Here is a 20665-nt window from a genome sequence, read left to right as displayed (position 1 = left end):
CTCAAGGTTCTGATTACACAGTATAGCAAACTCTCTATTTATTCAATAAAAATCAGAGCAAAACATTCACAGAAAATCAAGGTACAGCATTCACAATGTCACAGCTTATCACAAAAAATCAAAATATAGCATTCACCATATCATAACTTAATAACTTATCACTAAAATGTCCACATAGTTTTCACTAAGGTGGTCATGTAGTTTTGAACAAAGTACATTCATTTAGTCAATCACAAAATCCTTAATTCAATCACAAAGTACAAAAGTCAAAGTTATCCACCCCTAGGTCACAGTAAATCTAATCTTATCAATCAGTACATAATATCCAAGTAAAATCTTCTCTTAGCTTGACTCAAGGCTGGCTCTCAGCTTCCATGGCTCCTCTTCCATGGTCCCAGCTCCAACTGTCACCTGGTTTCAAAGGCAGGCAGCTCCCAGCTCCCTGTCCAGCTCCCCATCCAGTCCTTGGTCCAGCTACCATTCCATACTGAAGTCCACAGTGTCTAGTCCAACCTCACAGTTCCCGTCTCTGGAAAGATGAAGCTTGACAGAGCCACAATAATATTCATGCACATTGCCGGCACCATCATCAACTCACTATCTGCCTGTGAAATCAACTCAGATCCACCAACAAGGTCTGAGAACTCAACACAAATCATCAACATAGAAATGAACACAGACCCACAAACAAGGTCCAAGAGGACAGCACAAATCATCAGTAAAGTACCAGGACCTCCAAAACCCTCCTCCAGGACTTCTGCAAACATACAACCAGAAAATTCTCTTTCAGGGCTTCCAGTAAGGTCCCAGGGCTTCTGTACAAAGCATCACAAACAAACATCAACACAGAGAAGACAAACAGAGTTCCAGGATATCACAAGTTTTCTCCTTCTTTTCTTTGCCACCACAACAGTCTTATTCTCAGTTCTGCTGTCTCTAGCCTGAAAATTCACCTTCTATATGGTCATTAGCTCCTCCCCATCCTATTGCAGGAATTCATGAGTTCTAGGGTTCACAAGTTGTGGGGTTCACAAGTTCTGTTTCTTAACAGATTTGATACAAGGTTCAAAAGAAACTTGAACTGAAACAAGGTGTGAACTACTTCTGTGCTTGCCATTACACTGATGAAGGAACTAAAGCTTGGTGGAGATTAAGTGACTTACCCATGGTTCTAGCTAACAAATGGCAGAGGTGGGGTTTAAACTCAGGTCTTTCTAACTTAAGTTCATGTCTCACCTCTGTACAGATGACTCCCAGATCTATGTCTCACACACTGTTCTTCCTCATAAATTCCACCCCTACATCATTGACTCTCTACCGGCTTTTTCCAACTAGAGCCTGTTCTTTCCTGCAGGCTCAATATGGCAAATGGCAGTTTCCCAAAACCTTGACAAATCCTTTAAATGCAAATCAAGATAAATGGAACCCTGTGGTCTGGACACATATGGTTATGAAGGAATGAATGAAAATGTAAATGACTGAGAAAGCAAAGCACTACCACTCATAGGGTGATCAGCCCCCAAGCGACTGTGTTTATTTACATTGGGAGCTTCACCTGATGTGTGTGTGCCTATTCAGTGTGCCTCTCTCCCTCTTTCTTCATGCTTGCTGACTCTATGTGTTGCCTTTCCCATTTAAAGGTTAAGTTCTTCAGGGCAGGGACTTTTCCCTTTGGTATTTCTATCCCCAGGCTTATCATAGTGCCTGCTTTTCATCCATCCACCCACCCACCCATCCATCCATAATCTCATTAATATGGGATCTCCCTTTGCCAGAGTAGGTCACAGCCTATTCATGCCTTCTATTCTCACTGGCTCTTGTCCATGTTCTACCATGAATCCTCCAAATGGGGTCCAACTAGTGTTCTGGAAACCTTCCTTAAAGTTTCTTTAGATTATCGGGGCACTGATGCAGTACACTCATTATCCATATGACTCTTTCATTGCCTGTGAATGACTAGTTCACCTGTTTTTCTGCTCCTACATCTCTTAGATGATATTCTTTATGCCAAATTGGTCATTTGATGCCCACCTTGCATTTCACTGTTGCCTCTTGGGTGAAGTACAATTTTGATGCTTTGGAGAGCAGTTATTCCAAGCAACACTCGAAGAATGCTGCTGTTAAAAATGAGTTTTTATTTCAGACATAAGTTTAAGGTTACTGATTACATTGTAATTTTTCCAAATGGAATCCAACCCCCTCTCTTTTTCCTTATGTTCAATTCTGGGACTAGTGTGGTACTCATTTCCAATGTCTGTGCAAGATGATACACTGATGGGCCAGTTCAATGGATTGTCAATCCAACTGTCTCTCACAGCCTGGACCAGGATGGGGAATCTGCAGCCTTGAGGTCATATGTGGCCTTCTAGATCCTTAAGTGCAGCCTTTTGACTGGATCCAAATTTGACAGAACAAATCCTTTTATTGAAAGGACCAGAGACATTCTTTATCCACTTGGTTTATCCTCTTGGAGAGTTAAATCTGAATCTTTTGGGTGATTATGGTCTCATTTAAGAAATCATGAAATTTTTCATGCTGTGAATGAATGAACGAAAAAGCATTTATTAAACATTTGTGCTGCCTCAGGATCCATGCTAAATGCTAGGGATGCAAATTAAGTAACTTCTGACTCCAGGAATATACATTCTCCTGGAGGGAGGAGAGGAATAACACAAATACGGAAGGTGGTGCCAGGACAGAGTGTTGGTCTGGGCAGTCAGTGGGGTGAGTTGATCCATGAGGACATCAGTTGTCTCACCCTTTTGAGAAGCAGTAGTGATGTTGACTTAAATACTTGGGTGTGTTTCACAAGTGGTGACTGTAGGATGGACCAGGTAGATGGTGGGATAGAATGTGAAGTGTGGCATGGTCTGGGATCAGCATGATGCAGTGGCTTAGGTGAGTTCGCACTCACTCATTAATTGAAACAATATAGTCCCAGGATAGGAATTCCAGAGTTGAGTGTAGTAACTGTTCCAGAAGTGTAGGCTGTAATTTTAGGAGGCATAGAAGGAAAGTGGTAGCAAGAAGGATAGTGGCAGCAGGGTAGATGGCAAGATGGCTTTGGGGAATGGCTGGCTGGAATGTGGAGTAACTCAGAGGATGGGGGCATAGTTATCTGCAAACAGGAGCATGTGTAGAAGGACATTGTCTGCTGGAATCCTTCATTCATTTGGACTCTATATACAGTCTTCCACAACACTGACAAATACTTTTTTTCCAGGAGACATCTCTGTTTTATGCCTTGCTTGATATTAATAGCGAGAAAATGGTCCAAAGTTATTGATATGGCATCTTTTAAGGAATCTCTTTGTTTTAACATATCTGTAGGAGATATGTTATTATAGGAAAGCCTTTGAGACTATGTATTGCTCTACTGAATAACTTATTTTCAGTCAACAAAAACAGACCCAGTGAGCTTCTCTGTTCTATGCATCTTTCAGTGAATTGTGCAATTGTACAAATGTGGTCTGCTACCTGAGGTTATTTGGCAAAACTGGGCTCTTCCCTTCTCCCACTTTGATCAAAGAGGCCCCTCATGTTGAATGGGCTGTCATAATGAAAGTCTGGTCAGGCTGCTCTTTCCATCTTTCCTTAAGTGTCCAAACATGGTATCTTTATCATCACTCATGAAAATAACTTGTTATATAAATATCAACAGATCTTTTCCAATTGTGTCTGCTTCATGTCATCACTCTTTTGCAGATAAATGCTCTCAGTGCGACTCGTTATTTTGTCATTCATGAAGCTGTAATTATACCAATGCCCTTGCTATCTTCCCTATTCTTATACATGTCTTGTACAAAGTCTCCTGGCTCCTTCCCTTGGCTCCAGGCCTACAGCACATGCTCATGTTTCCCCCAACCTCAAAAGAGCCTCCCATGATCCATCCCTCTCCCCAGTCATCCCATGTCTTCTGCCTTTTGTGAACAGATTCCTTGAAAAGGCTGCCCACAATAGGTGCCTCTTCTTCCTCTCCTCTCACTTTCTTGTTAACTTTCTTCTGACCTCATTATCCAACCCAAGCTGCTCTCTCCATAGTTACCGATGATCCCTTCATTCCAAATCCAGTGTTGTTTGCTCAATCTTCATCCTTCTTCATCTCTTTGTGACCTTTGGTGCTATTGCTCACCCCCTTCTCCTTGATACCTTTTTCTCTCTGGCTTTCAGTCCATTCCTCTTTCCTCCTTTTCCTCCTGTCTATTTGACTTCTTCTTAAGCTCTGTTCCTAGGTTTTTTCTAGGTCAAACCTGCCAACCATGGGTACCCCATAGAGCTGTCCTGAGCTCTCTCTTCTTTTTATACTATCTTGCTTGGTGATCCCATCAGATCCCTCGGATTAAATTGTCACCCCTATGCTAACGATTCTTAGAATTCTTATAAGCCCTAACATTTCTGCTGACCTCAGTCTTCTCCAACTTCAATTTCTCCAACTGCCTCTTTAGTATCTTGAACTGTATGTCTTGTAGACATCTTAAACTTGACACACCCAAAGATGAACTCAACATTTTCCACTGTCCCCACCCCTCCTTCCAAACCTCTATTACTGCTGAAGGTGCCATGATCCTCTCAGGTGGCCAGACTTGCAACCTAAGTATCAGCCCCATTCTCTTTCACACACACCCCCATCTCCCATATTTGGCCTGTTGTCAAGTCCTATCAATTTTGCCTTTGTAACATCTCTAGAATACTTTCCCTTCTCTCCTCTGCCCCACCCTGGTGCAGACTCTCATCACCTTGCACCCAGACTATTAAAGTAGACTTCTTGTCTTCTGACTCCAGCCCCAGTGCTCTAGCCACTGCTCCACCCATCTGTCTTTATTGTTCAGAGCCTTCCTAACTTATTAGAACCCCCATAAAACAAAGAGGTGACAAGAAGAATTGTACTGAGAGTCGGGAAAACCTGGGCTCAAAATCTTGCCTCAGACACTTGCCATCTATGTGGCCCGGGGAAGTAACTTAGAGTCTGTGAACCTCAGTGTCTTCCTCTTTCAATGAAACAGCAGGATGAGATGAGCTTGGAGGAAGCTTCCATCTCTAGACCTGGGATCCTCTGATCACAATGAGACCTTGGAGGAGGCCTTCTATGGAGGCTTCCTCATCTGCATCACGGGATACTATGATAGGGCTATCAATACCCTCTTCTACAACAGAGTCAAGGAGTAAGGCTGTGCCTACTTGACACAAACACAAGCTAAGTGACCTTATTATTTAGCTGAGAACATCTTCCCCATAAAATATTTTGTTGTCTAAACTCAAGCAACCAATTTGTATGTGGAATGTTTGGGGTCAGACACCGTCACACTATTCCATGCTGGAAAGCATCTGAGATGTCTTTAAATATGGGGGTGTCACAGGGCCTGACTCTGGGGACTTAGGGGATAGACTTTAGGAGGTGGGAGGAAGGGCAAACAGTTTTTGAAAGCTGGTCAAAGAGGCTCTAGGATGGGACTTTTCAGGTACCCTGGGGCTATTTGTCATCATGGAAGATATCCTCATGGGGGTGCAGTGGGGAGGCCTCAGAGAGTCAATGCTTGCCCTTTCCTCTACCCCAGGACACTCAACAGTTATCAGAATATGGTGGTATGAGAATATACATATCTTCCACCAAATGGCCCTGGATCATCCAAATGTCACACATGGCAAGAACACAAGAGCATGAGAAATGTCACACTGGGGCAGACCCGTGGATGGCTGTCTTCCATGATGTCACCCTCAAAAAATGAGCAGACATATTTCTGAATCCCTAAATCCCTTTGATTACCCAATGGAAATCTCTGTTCCATCCCATCGATTGGTATTTATCTGGAATCTCCTTGAACCTCTTTGTAGTTTCAACCCATGATCCTCATTGAAACATGGATTTAGATTTGGAAGAGGCCTTAGTAGGCATCACAGTCAGCCCATTCATTCTACAGATGAAGGAACTTAGGCCAGGGTCCCACCAAGAGAAAGAGGTAAAGCCAGAATTTGAATCCAAGACCTCTCACTCCAAATTCATTGGACATGCTGAATTCTATAACTTGACTTCCCATGAATATGGCCATCATTGTCTTGAAATGACCAGAGGAGTGCATTTTGTTCCATTACTCCAGGACTAAGTGCCCTCTCTCCATATTCTTCATGATTCTCTTAACTTAGCAGTTAGGAGAAGGATGGAGTATATGTTGGTATAGCCCTTCCTAGGTCCTGTCAGTAGCAGGGATTGTTGCCATCAAGGACAGCCCTCACTCCATGTATGATGCCACCCAATCAGGAATACTTTTAAATCTGAAATAAAGAGAACAAAGCAAGGACCAGGGCAAGGCCTCTGTGAGCCCCTTAGCTGGACAAAGGGGGCACTTGATCTAGGCCTGCTTCCATGAGTACAGCTTTTTCCAGTAACCCAGACCTTAGGAATTGTGCTGCTAAGTCACTCAGGGCACATTTGAATGAAAAACAAGGGAAGAATTGCAGGGCTTTAGTGGGACAGAGCCAAGCTGATGGGGCAAGAGTCAAGTGGGGCAGTCAGCTGCGGACATGTCTGCACAGATTAGGAGCCAGTCTGCCCTTGTGGGGTGTGGGGTTCATTTTTTTAAGTTTGCTAAACATGCTGGGATATTAACTTGCATGGGGCCAGAGGCCTTTTGGGGTGAGGAGCTGAGTGACAGGTGCAGCTGCTGCCTTCTTCACCCAAAGTGTGTGTGCAGCCCTCATTGGGGAACACATCTCGGGACCTGGGGACAGCCAGCATGCCATGGAGACAAGTGATCTATTGAACATCGACCAAGAATCCTTCACCTACCTCACATGACCTTGTAATTCTTCCAAGTCCCAAAGAAACCCTGCTCCCTGGGGAAATAGAAACAGGGCTTGGCAGCAGAGAGAGCACTGGGTTTGGAGTCAAAAGACCCCCACCACTTGCTTCCTGCACCATCTTGGGTAAATTGCTTCTCTCTAGGCCCCAGCTAACACAATCATCAAACAATGAAACTGGGCCAGATAATCCTTTAAATGACCCATCCCAGCTCTCAATCCAACATTGCAATGGATCTATAAGAACACTTGGCCTAGAAATGGATCAAAGTGGCTGTGGAGGGGCTATATAGCAGCAGAGGAGGGAGGGGACTTAGAGATAAACACCCTCCCCCCACCCCCGCCCCTTGCCCATTTTACAGATGAGGAAACTGGCCCATACCTTCTCAAAGTCACCTAGATAGTTAGAGGCAGAAACTAGAACCTTCCATCATGCTATTGCATCTAGATTTCATTTGTCCATTTTTCTTCAATTTGTCTTCAGTCAATATTTATAGAATGGCTATTACATACAAAACACTGGGAGATGTATAAGACATAGCCTTAAAAAGATAATATATTTATATATTGGGAATAGATTTGTATAGTATTTTTGGTCAATATTTGGCTTTTTAGTATTTTTTTCAAAGTCGGAAAAATATCACCCCAAAAGTTATTCTAGCTATCTTCTTCCCTCTCCTTCCATTATTACTATTTCCACCAGCTTTCATTATCATCTTAGTTCCCCAGAGAAGCCTTGATCTTGCCTATCAAGTACCTCCCTGTCTCATCAGAGCTATTCTTATATTGATCTGACCCTCTGGGAAAGCTTCAGCCCCCCCAGGTCTCCAAAGTGATCCAAGGTATGGAGGCATACCTTGACGGGATGACCTAAGACTTGACATGTTGAGAGCCTGGAAGTTTCCCAATGAAATGAAGAGGGGCATCATGGCAACCCTTAGAGGACACTGGCATTGTAGGTAGACATTGTTAGTAGTATGCAGTGGTTCCATTAAGCTCAATGTATCCAAAGCCCAAGAAATCTCATTGTCTGAAGTCTATATACAAGTCACACATTCCTATATAAAGATTCTCCATATGTATGAATGAGAAAGCACTTATTAAAAACTCACTCTGTAACAAGCACTGTACTACGCAATGGGATATAAATACAAAACCCCAAATAGCCACTATCCACAAGAAATTCTATTGTAATAAGAGGAAACACCATATGCAAGGGAGGGGTGGCCAGGGAGGGATACTTTGGTCCTGAGAGTTTCAGAGAGGGCGAGTGGGGCCACAGGGAGTGTAGACTGACACACCCTTTGTAATTCTAATGTTCAGAATATGTTCCTGTTTGTATTATGAGTCGTTGTCTAAATCTGGATAAAGATATTCTAAGCAAGTCTTGAGACATTATCCCATTAGTAATTCAACTGAATGGAGTCCTGTGGGTAAGCATGTAATAACGTCAGATGGTTAGAAATCCAACAAGTCTCACTGCCAATCTCTTCCCAAATTCCAAAGGTGCTGACCCTCAGAGTCAGCACTATCTTTTGACCCTGACCTAATGGCTGATGAGGCCACGTAAAAAGCTCAGTTAAGGTTTCTGACAGCCCACTTTTTTATAGTCATTGTACTATATGTACTAAATGTAGAATCATCCAATCAATTGACAAGCCTTTCTTAAGCACCTACTATGGGCAGGCACTTCACTGGGTGCTGGAGAGGTGACCACAGTGAACAAAACAATCCCCCTCACAGATCTTACATGCTAATGTGGGGGCAAGGGAGAGCAATAAACACCTATATAAGTTTATAAAGAATAAAGAGAATGAATACAAGGCACTGTGAGTTCTGGTTTGTACATGTTGAGTTTGAGGTATTCCCAGAATATCCAGTTTGAAATGTCCAGTAGATGGCTGGTAATGAAGGACTAAATCTAAGGGAAGAAGTTGGGGCTGAGAGTGTGTGTGTGTGTCTGAAAGTCATCTACATAAAGATGAAATCCATGGGATTACCAAAAGAGAGAGTGTAGAGAAAGATGAGCAGAGTGCCCAGGATAGAATCTCAGGGAATGCCCAGGGGTAGACAGAGTGACACAGATAATGTGACCAGGAGATATTCACGGAGAGTCATACATGTAGCCAAGACACACAACCAGGTAGAGTGGAGGCCTGCTCACACCTCCAGTCCCAGAGAACCACTGCTAGCTTGTAGGGAAGCCCTCACACTGTTCCTGCCAGTCTCACAGTTTACACTGTATGCTGCTCAGCTGGGACCCATGGCCCATGCCAGAAGGGGCTCTCATGGGTGTGTGGTCTCCAGCTTAGGGCTCAGCTGAGACCTTTTTTTTAACCAGTCAAAGGAAGGGCAGGGGCTGGCATCCTCCTTCAATTCAAATAAAGTCTACCTCCCCTCTTTTTTCCAGATCTTTTTGAAAAGAGGGATCAGCAAAAAGTCTCTCTTGGGCTCTCTTCTCTTGTGCCCTCGGAATCCTGTCTGCCGAGTTCTTTGATCTCCGTAACAGAAGATGCTTAGCTTCAGGTGGCAAATTGTCTTCTTCTGTTTTTTGCTGTTCAGTCATTTTCAGTTGTGTCTGTCTCTTCATGACCCCATTTGGTGTCTTCTTAGCAAAAATGCCAGAGAGGTTTGCCATTTCCTTCTCTGGCTCATTTTACAGATGGGGAAACTGAGGCAAACAGGGTTAAGTGACTTACCCAGGGTCGCACAGCTAGTAAGACCAGATTTTAACTTGGGTCTTCCTGACTCCAGGCCACCTACCTGCCTTCAGGTTGGATCTTTTCTTCTGGTTAGTCCAAGCACTTGCATCCTTCTAGCACTGACCTCATCCCAGCTAACAGTAATCATTCCATAGACTTCCTAACTTTAATCTCTGAAGCCTAGATGATAAACCCTGAAATGGCTATTTGCCTGACAACTATCAAATATCTCTGAGGTCTGGGATTCCACAGATTTTGAATCCTAAGTCTCCTTTCTTCTCTAACACAGATGACTTTATGCGGAAAAGGCAGATAGACAAACTAAGTCAAGAAGCAAGTTTCTTGTCTTGATACCCACTTAATTATATTCCTGGGGCTGGAAAACAACTTGTGGCTTCGCTTTAGAGCCTCTACACTGGAATCTTCTGGGAGGGAGCCAGCCTGTACTTCCTGTGGCAGGGCCTCAAAGATCACGGCCACCTGGAAGAAGAGTACATTGTGCCCTCCATGCTTCAGAGAGTGGCCCGTGGGTGTGAAGGCATGGGGGCATCCCATGGAATCTAGCAGTCTTTGTTGCTTCCTGCCACGCCCCAACCAGGGAGCTGTCCATCTTGTCCAGTGTCCTGAAATTCAAGATCTTCTCTGTCAGGTGACATGATGAGTGACCATGACAGGTTCTGAGCTTGCTTCTAGTCTTAGAAAAGTCACAATCTCTCTGTTGCCTGGCTCTTCTCATTTGTAAAAGCTGAAATCAATTCGTTAGTCCCCCAAAAACTTTAGCCCAGTACAGCAGAAAGAACATTGGACACTGTGCTTGGCCAAGCTTCTTAATTTCTGAGTCTCAGTTTCCTCATTTGTAAAATGAGGAGCGATAGACTAGATGATTTGTGAGGCCCATTTCAGTTTTAGATCTGGGATCCTATCATCATTGCTCTTCATTCTCATGAGCAATAAATGGGCACAGGGTTGGTCCTCGGAGTCTACTAAAGACGGAAAACAAGAAATTAGAGGAAAAGATGGTGTAAAAAAGTGACCAAAAATGTGATAAAAGAGGGGCCAGTCATGGAGTGAGTGCAAAGGGTTAACTAATGGATAGCTTGCTTGTTTCACTGTTGTCCACACAATGTTGTCAGAATGAAAGGAAAGCCTCTAGCACTATGAATGGGATCCCTCTGGTGATCATATGGAAGGACATGGGAGAGAGATGCACAGGATGAATTACAGTCTATATTCCTGAAGGAAATGCCCACATGAATGAGCTCACAGATTGAGTTTTGGCATGTTACTCTGAAAAGTTATTAAGTAATACCCAATTCAGCAGATGGTTATGCCCTTTGCATTCAGAGAGTCCTTACCCAGAATCCTTGATTTCCTTTGGCCTTGTTTCAAAGAAAACAACAATCTCTTGTTTTCTCCAGTGGAACTATGTGACATTTAGCCCATTTGGCTGAATTTTGCTTATGCTTTTATGAGCTTGAAAGACTTTCTAATTATCCCCTTCTCTCTCAATATTGACAAAGTTCTACTGATGGAATTCAAAGACTTCCATGGAAAGTCTTCTATATTTAAATCAAACCAATAATGAGGAAAGAAAACTGCCCTCTGTGCATGCAGGGAAACATCCTTGCAAGTCTCAGGGAAATCTCTCTCTCTCTCTCTCTCTCTCTCTCTCTCTCTCTCTCTCTCTCTTTTTCCTGAAAGTACTTGGAGGTTTACATTCTTGGGAAAGAAAGATCAGCAGAGAATACATACCACTCCATATTTGTCAATGTTCCCCTCCAACACAACAACAGAGGAGGCTGCCAGCATGATTTTCATGCCCTTATTATGACACTATCATCTCTGCTTGTGGAAACACATTCAGCTCTAGGTATTCAAAGTGACAGACCAAAGGAATGAACCATAGCTCTTTTGGAAAGTTAAGTCTTTAAGTTCATCATAGTTGTAGATATTTTATTCTGGGACTCCTAGAAATGATTTCTCTAATTGTCACTTGTCCTCTAAGAGAAAAATCAATCCCCGAGCGGGGAGAAACACCAAAATTGGGGGCTTCATGTTTAGATCTGATGATGGTTAGACCCTTTGACCAGAGCCCAGCATAAAAATGGGCCTCTGGGCATAAATTCAGCTGATGGCTTTGGACACCCAGCCACAGACTCCCAATAGTCAGTATTCCCCATGTCAATGGCTTTGCAAGACAATGACAAATTTAAATACAAGCTGTGGAAAGCCTAGTCCTGCTCCAGCTTATTCATATCTAGCATCTGTGCTGTAATTGAGTGAGAGAGGATGGGGAAGAGGGGGAAAAAGGGTATATCCAAGGGAGCAGGCTGTGACCTCCTTCTCGTGTAGGAGGGTCTCAAGGCATTTTACTCTGTGTCAGTAATTGCGCCTTAAGGACTTTTCTCTAATCTAGGTAAAGTTTAAAGTTTATTGTTTGCTTGTTTTTCATTTGGTTTTCCTTTTTTAATCCCCTTCCCATTTATAGGACCATCGTTTAGTTCTGAAAAAGGACCTCAGAGACCGTCTAATCCATCCCCCTTCCAGTCCATTAAATGACATTCCCTAAGTGCTATGTTCCAGGTACTATTCTGGGCACTGGAGGTATCAATACAAGGAATGAGTTAGAATTTGGATCTAGGTCCTCTGATTCTTGATCCTGTGCTCTTGGTATATAAATCCTGCCTGAATGACTTCTGTGCACAAGACTTCAGAAAAATAATATTCTGTTACAATCAAATCTGTTCCTCACGTATCATTCCCGTTTTACAGATTTTACAATTACTGAGCCTCTGAGAGTTTCCAAGACTTACTTACAATCACACGTAGCTAAGGATGAGCCAAGCCATTAGCCAGACCCACGTTTTGTGCCTTTGGGCTCCACATTTAAGCATTCTTTCCAATCCAATTCAATCCAAGAAGCATTTACTAAGTGTGTACTATTAGGAGGCTTCCTGGTGGTGCCCAGAGTCAAGAAGACCCAAGTCCAAATCCAGCCTCAGACACTTGTATGACCTGGGCAAGTCATTTAACTTGCACCAGTTTCTTCCCCTGTGAACTTGGGATAATAACGGCACCTATCTTGATCCTTCCTGTCTTCAAGTCCAGCACTCAGCTCCACCTGTCTGCCTTGTAGTGGCTAGAATGCTGAACTGTCTCCTGTCTACAAGATAGGAAGACCTGAGTTCTAGTCCTGCCTCAGGCTGTTATCAACTGTGTACTGTGGGCAAGTCATTCCACCTTTCTCAGCCTCAGTTTCTTCCTCTGTAAAACAGAGAAAACATTAGCACCTACCTCACAGGGTTATTGTGAATCTCCAATGAGATGTAAAGCATGTTGCAAACCTCAAAGTGTCATTGAAATGCTATATTGTTGAGGGTTTTAAGGTGTGAATTGGTAAAACTCTAAGATCATGTCCTCCAGTCTCTGGTGGAAAAACCTTCCTTGTTCTTAAGGAGGAATAAAATAAGAACTAATTCACACAAACAGGAATGACTTCCTCTGTGTTTCTGTGCCCCTAATCCTCAAATTCATGCTGGGCCTGGGAAGGCGACTGAACTCCTGTAACACAAGATAGGATGCTGTGATACAGAAGAACTGGGTAATAGCCAAGGACTTCCGCAAAGATCCAGCCATTCACAGGTTTTGATGCCTTCAAAGAAAATCTCTGCATTTAAAAATAGTTTTGAAAGTCTCCATTTCTGTTCAACATCATGGAGACCCACCTTCACAAAAATCATAAGACATCTCATTTGTTTTATATAAATTGAACTTAGAAGTAACCTTGGAATTGTTCCACCACAAAAGGTTAAGCTGAGATATTTCAAAATAATGAAGCATATTCCATTATGTTCTCACTAAAAATATTATTCTTAACCATATAAATATTAACTGCCCCCTCTTCTGCCTCTTTGGCCACTGACCCCTATTCTGACTGGGATTTCTTGTCTTTCCACCCAAACTTTATAATGGCCCAGGACAACTCAGTTTCCAAAGACATAGCCTTTCTATGTTTTCCTTGTCTTTACTTTTCTTTTGCCTTGTAATCACTATTCAGACTCAAGAAGGTAGCGGGTAGTAGGACAGATCCCAAAGTATGGTCTCGAGTCACCAACAGGTCCTTGAGACCCTTCAAGGGAAGCCAAGATGTCAAAACTCTTTTTACCATCACCAAGGCTGAGATTTTTTAGTACCTACTATGTGCCTTTCACTGTGCAAAGAACTTTACAATATCATCTCATTTGATTCTCATAACAACTCTGGGAGGCAGGTGCTATTATTATTCCCATTTTATATATAAAGGAACCCAGGCAAACAGAGGTCAAGTGACTTGCCCTGGGTCACAAAGCTAGTAGTATCTGAGTCTGGATTTGAACTCAAATCTTCCTGAGTCTAGACCCAACATTCTATCTACTGCGCCACCTAGCTGCTCTTAAGATAACATGATACATAATATAGCAGAATGAAAAGAGGTTTTATTTCTAATATGGTAAATATTGACAGATGTGACCCACGAAAACAAAAGCTACTTGGAGGGTCTTCAAGAATTTTTAAATGTATAAAGGGGGTTTGAGAACTGCCACTTTACTTCTCACAAGTAAAAATATTATTTTTTATAGCACAAATAATATATATTTTGGGGGGGGGAACTCTGGTGTGACTTTTCTTGTATTTTTAAAATATCTCTCCTCTTAATTATGTCAATAAATCCTGCAAGAGAACCATGCTGATCATTTAAAAAATCCAGAGGATAAAAATTTTTATACTGTTAGTAAGCCAAAAATTATTTTAAAATATTGTTAACTTCATTTTTATCTCATCTCAACATTACTCTATTGGGTATATTTTATAATTTACACAATCATTAAACAATAGGACATGTGTATAATTTTATGTAAATATACATAAATTGGGGGAATGCTCAAAAATTTTAGTAAGGCAGCAGTACTAAGATAAAGAAAAGGTTCTGCTTTTGAATTATGCTAATGAATAAAAGATAAACAAAGGTTTATCTAGCCCTGATTCCCTGCAAAGAGGAACTTATCTTGATGTGGAAATATTAGGAGCCTTGTGTGAGGCAACTCCTTCATCCTTAAATTTATGACATAGAAGGGGAAAGCAAGGCATTGTCTAACTTGAAGCCTAGAAGATGGGAGAGAAGGTTTCAAAGGGTCAAGAGAAAGTGGCCCCAGGGCATGTATCCAGAATGTGAAAAGCACCTCCCCAGATTCCCCAGACTGGTCAAACCTGATGGCTGTTATCCAGTCCCAGTGAACCACTCAGGAACCATGGCCAGAAAGAAGCTAGAAAGCATTCCTAAATTCTGGGCAAGACTTTGACAATCTTAGACACAAAATTCTATGGTCAACGAGAAGCAAGAATTTTAGAAGAGAAAGGCAGATTTTGGAAGGGAACCAGTGGCTAAAGAGATGATATCTGGAAGATTTGGTCTTTTGGGACCATAGCTTAAAGTATAGCAATGATGGACCCTTGGGCGATGATGGACTGCACTCACAAAGGCAGACAAAAGCAGGACTAAACCAAGCATCCGACACATTTCTACAAAAGTTTCTTAAGCGAAAAAGGAGGAAGAAAAGGGCCTATATACACTCAATAAATCTCTGAAGATAAAATCCGATCAATGAAAGAACAATAAAACCCGCAGCACAAAGTATTTGTGGGTAACAAGCGAAGGGAACCGGACACCCAAATGCAAAGAGGCATATTTTAACATATTGGGGTCAAAAGGGCTTGGGACCCACCATTAGAAAAATGGCTTTGGGAGATTATTCTAAGTTAAAAGGAATAAAGTAGATAAGGGAGGCATAGGATTGTCCATATTAGAGTTATATGAGGGGAGTTTAAAGCATTTTGGTAAAGCTCAACAAAAGGAAAACCAGAAGTATCATGGAACCATGCTAATGACCAGCAGGGCTAAAGGAGTCAGTAAGGAGTTAAGCAAAGAGACCCCAACCTGACAAGGAAGTATGACACAAGAATGAGTCTGGGGGTAGGGGCGGGTGAACCTCAGTTGTCTAGCAAACGCTGAAATTCTCCCTGCTGAAAACAGAACAGGTGATCATTTATCACATTGCTAAGATGAAGATTCACTCCTCCAAGAGGTAAAAATGATGGTGGCAACTTGGGATCTAGTCCTGATTCCCTGCAAAGAGGAACTTATCTTGATGTGGAAATATTAGGAGCCTTGTGTGAGGCAACTCCTTCATCCTTAAATTTATGACATAGAAGGGGAAAGCAAGGCATTGTCTAACTTGAAGCCTAGAAGATGGGAGAGAAGGTTTCAAAGGGTCAAGAGAAAGGCTTGGGGGGTGAGGGGGGTGGATCTCATGGTCTGACATCTACAGGGGAAGTCTGCTAAGGAAGGGTGGGATGCTTCTGAGAATGAACTTCAGAAGACATAAAGAGAAACAATTCCAACAAAGAGAAAAAGCTGTGTGGGGATGATGTGGGGGGACTAGAAAGGAAATGAGAGTTTACAGACACTATGCAAGCTGGAAACAAGGCCAAGTAGCAGAGCTTGGCACAGTCTTTACAAATAGGCCAGGTGTGCTGCATCTGAGAAGGGATGCTGAGGACCATAGAAGGATTTCCAGCAGCTATACTGGGGGAAAGAGGGGAGTCAGAGAAAGTGCTTGTGTGACCTGGTTTAATGGGACAAAAGGAAGAGGGCAGCGTAGTCAACTCTCAAATTCCATGTTTTCTCTGCAAGGAGAAGGTTCTTTGGACTGCAAAGGGTGAAAGAACTATGTCTAAAATCGATAGCCATGATCTAACAAGCACACAGTGAGAGAGCCCCGAGCCACCCTTGGTTCAAGTTTCAAGGTCCCCCCAAATCATGTAACAGAATAAATAATAGCCAGCCATTCATCGGTACTGGAGGTCTGCAGAGTACTCTGGGTTCATTATCTAGTTCTGAGCCCAGCTCATAACCTCTCACCTCTCACCTGGGTACATGCAATAGCCTTCTTTCCATGGAGGTCCCCATGGCTCAAGTCTTGTCCCACACCAATCCATCCTTCCCTAAATTGCCAAAGTGGTCTTTCTGAAGCATAGGTTTGACCATATCACCTGCTTGCTCAATGAGCTCCAGTAGCTTCCTGTTTCACTCTAGAGTTGGGGAACCTGTGGTCTCCAGGCCACGTATGGCCCTCTAGGTCCCCAAGTGCAGCCCTTTGACTGAATTCAAGCTGCACAGAATGAATCCCCTTAATAAAAGGATTTGTTCTATAAAACTTGGACTCAGTCAAAAGGCCACACTCAAGGACCTAGAAGACCACAGGTTCCCCACTCCTGCTCTAGGCCAAATATAAAAATCTTGGGTAGAGATTTAAAGTTCTCCTACCTTGTCCCTTCTGTCCTTTCCAGTCTTTTTATACTTTACTCTCTTCCCCATGTTCTATGATCCAGATACACAGACCTACTGGCTGTTCCTTGAATAAAAACTCCCTCTCCCATCTGGCTGCTTTGTTCCTAGAGTGTTTTCTCCCCCTCACCTTTGCCTCTAAGCTTCCCAGGTTCTCAGCACAAGCCTCACCCTATGCAGGAGACCTTTCCTAATTCCAGTTGCCAATGCTCTCCCTCTCAAGTTGCCTTCCATCTCCCCTTTCTGTAGCCTATCCACCCAGCTGTTTGCCTGTTGCCCTCCCCATTAGGATGTAAGCTACTTGAGGGCAGGAACATTTTTTTGCTTTTCCTTGTATGCCAGCACTTAGCACAGTGCCTGGTATACAGTAAGTGTTTGATAAATGATTGCTGATCACCCAATTCTTTCCATTTTCCCACGCTCTTGTGTAGATGTATGACCCCCATCTCTCTTTCTCTAGAAGAGTAGCATTTTTTCAATGACTAGTTTCTGAATATTGCCTCTTTTTTTTAAACCCACTCAGATCCGCGTCAAGAGCAAAGCCTCGTGGTCCGGTCTACGTGAAGGGGATGAAGTGGTCTCTATCAATGGCTCCCCATGTGCAGATCTCACCTATGCAGAAGTCATCAAACTCATGGAAAGCATCACTGATTCACTCCAAATGCTCATCAAAAGGTAAGGAAGCCTTCGGCCGTTGCCAGATGAGGCTGAGCAGAGCATCTCCACCTCACATTTATGACCCAGGGTCCGGGTGATTTGGAACTGAAGGACCATGCAAAGTCAGCTCAATAAAACCCAGCACTAATGGGGGTGTCCACCGGTGCCTACAGAGTTTCCATAACTCCCCTTCACACAGCTGACCTTTCGCCTAAGCTGACCAGCTCACTGTTCCCCAAATTTGACCTTCTCCATGTCTTTGCCCAGACTGTGCCCCTGCCTGGGAAATGCTTCCCTCTCCCCTGTGGCCCTTAGCAGCCAGAGGGCACCTCCTCCATGAAGGCCTTTCCTGACCCTCCTCCTCTCCCCCGGTGCTATGGCAGATAAGTGCTTTAGAAAGGCTAGCGACTCTTGTATTGCCACGTCTATGTGCATGTTGTGTTCTCTTAGTCTTTGTGTGTCATGAGCCCCATGAACCCCTTCTCAAAATCAGTTTTTCAAAAACATGTATAATTGAAGAAATCCTGAATTTCAGTTAGAGGTTAGTGAAAATTAAGAGGTAATTCTTTTCCTATTCAAGTTGACAGACCTCCTGAAATCTCCCTATGGATCTCTTGGGGTGGATGATCCATGACCTCAGATTAAAAATGGAACCCCTTGACTGAAGAAGCAACTTTGATTTTACCTTTGCATCGTCAGCACCTAATATACTGACTAGCACATAGTAGGTGCTTAATAAACACTTTCTGGATAGAATTACAGCTAGAGCTGTTTGTAGTGTCCTCCATTCTAACCCAGTGGTGTATTAGACACCAGGGGCTCATCTTCTGATGCAATCTCTTATCATTTTAATGGTGTCCATAGAGTTTTCTTGGCAAAGATACTGTAGGGGATTGCCATGTCCGTCCCCAGGATCACCTTTTGTCAGGACTCTCCACTATGACCTGTCCACTTGGGTAGCCCTGCATGGTATAGCTCATTTCACGGAGCTACACAAGCCCCATCACCGTGACAAGGCAGTGATCCAGGAGGGGCTTGGGTAGAATTAGGTTGGAATGCACTGAACACTGATTAAGTGAAGAGCTCCTTCTTCTCTGGTCTTCATCTACTTCTTCCTTCTAGTTTCTGAAAATCAAGTTGTCCTCCACACCAAGGTCAAGGTCTCTTCATTTGGCTTTGATTCCATCCCCCTTTTGTCTCCTAATTTTCAATCTCTCCCTATCGGCTGGTTCCTTCTCTACCATTTCCAAATGTACCCATGTCTCTCCCATCTGGAACAAACTTTCGCTAGATGTTCCCCTGTCTCTACTCAAGCTATCATCTCGTATCTCTTCTCCCTTACTCAATCAAACTCCCAGGAAAACCTATCCACCCTGTTCACCTCCAGTCCTTCTCCTCTCACTCTTCAACTCTTCTCGAATTGCCTCTGCTCTCATCACACACCCCAAACTGCTCTCTCCAAAGTTATTCCAATGGATCTCTTAATCACCCAATCTAACAGACTCTTTGCAGACCTCATTCTTCTCAAGCTCTGTGTATTTAGCCCTGTTTTTCTAATGTTCCTCTCCCTGGCTCTCACCCCACCTATCAGACTGCCCCTTAAGCTTCTTTGAATAATCCACATCATATCCCCTAACCATAGGAGCCTCTCACAATTCCATCAGATTGCTCTTCTCTCTCTACACAGCCATCTTTTGTTGGCCTCATCCATTCCCATCCATTTAATTATCATCTCAATGAAGATTACTTACAATTCTCTTCATCCAGTTCTACCCTCTCTCTAGAGTTCTAGTGCTGCCCCATAGTATTGGCAACCACACTGGCATCTCCAGGCTGGCTGCTGTCACAGGTTCTTAGATCTGTGATCTAAGATAGGAAAGATAGCTGTTGAAGGGGTCAACAAACTTTTTTTAACTTACATTTACTAGTTCAGGGAAAAGTCAGCACCCTGAACTTCAGAGAAAAAACAAGCAGAGAAATAAAGACCCACAGACAGGGCTCTGACTGCCTGAATCAACTATACACTTTACATATATCCCTGGATCGAGAGCCTTTACATCTGAGCAGGCAGGGAACTCTGAACATACCTCAGAATCTCGACCAGGGAATCCCAATATCTTTCTCATTGAGCAAGTCCCCAAAGCAAAACACCAACTCAGAGTATATATACACTTCTCAGAGCCAGAGGGCATCCCAACCCTCAGGACTCAGTACTTAATTGAAATTAGCAAAAGGTGTGAAAGCCTCCCCTAAGCAAGCTTCCCTTAATGGGCTCCAGGTGGGGCCTATTCAAGGGCAGGAAGATCTTAAATCCCATTAACATTATACCCAGCAGCTGTAATTACCTCTTAGAAACAATTCTTTTTGGTTTGTTCATTTTTTTTTCATTAAAAAAATGTTAAATGGTGTGTTTTGTGTTTACATTACAAACCTTTTCACACCTCCTTCACTTCCTGAGAGGTCTCTGGTAACCAAGTAAGTCAAGCAGTGAGGCAGCTAGGAGGTGCTCCATAGGGTACCCAGGCTAGAGTCAGGAAGACTCATCTTTCTGAGTTCAAATTCAGCCTCAGATACTTACTAGCTGTGTGACCCTGGGCAAGTCACTTCCCTGCTGTCTGCCTCTATTTCTCACTTGTATAATGGGGGTACTAATAGCACCCACCTTCTGGAGTTTCTTCAAGAATAAAATGAGATATTTGTAAAGTACTTTGTGAGATTTCAAGCACGACATACATAATAGCTCTATGTGCATTTAAACACATGGTAGGGGCTCAATAAGCGCTTGATGGCTGGAGTTTCAAATGACCACAATATTACCCTGTAAAGCCTTTGTTCCCACTCTCCTTGAGAAGCTTTTCATTTGTCTGCTTCTTAAGTACAGCCCACTCAGGATCACTTTCCTGCTCTTGGAGGAGCCCAGCCTTGCTTTTCTTCCACACATTAATTCTCTTTGTACATAGGATTATAAATGTCAAATCTGTTGGATGCTGGGAAAGATCCCTTGTGACTCCAGAACTTCTGCTGGCAGTCATGTGTTTCCTTTTATTTGTTTGTCCAGTGAATTCCTTAGTGCAACTATTTGTGGGGAGAGGAGAAGGGATGAGGTGGGTCATTGGCCTCTTTCTGC

General features: G+C 43.1%; 1 protein-coding gene across 1 annotated transcript in view; it reads left to right on the top strand.

The window, feature by feature from the left end:
• The window catches only part of SYNPO2 (synaptopodin 2), a 196690-nt gene that overhangs the window by 129578 nt on the left and 46447 nt on the right, over window positions 1–20665 (top strand). Inside the window, 1 exon segment of the mRNA XM_069104900.1 lies at window positions 17405–17556. Within this exon segment, the coding sequence (XP_068961001.1) occupies window positions 17405–17556 (152 nt within the window).

The sequence above is a fragment of the Petaurus breviceps genome, unplaced genomic scaffold (genome assembly GCF_028583685.1).
Source record: "Petaurus breviceps papuanus isolate PSGF00001 unplaced genomic scaffold, PetGlider_PUasm1.0 689, whole genome shotgun sequence".
In the NCBI taxonomy this organism is placed as follows: domain Eukaryota; kingdom Metazoa; phylum Chordata; class Mammalia; order Diprotodontia; family Petauridae; genus Petaurus; species Petaurus breviceps.
This window is presented reverse-complemented; position numbering and strand designations above follow the sequence as displayed.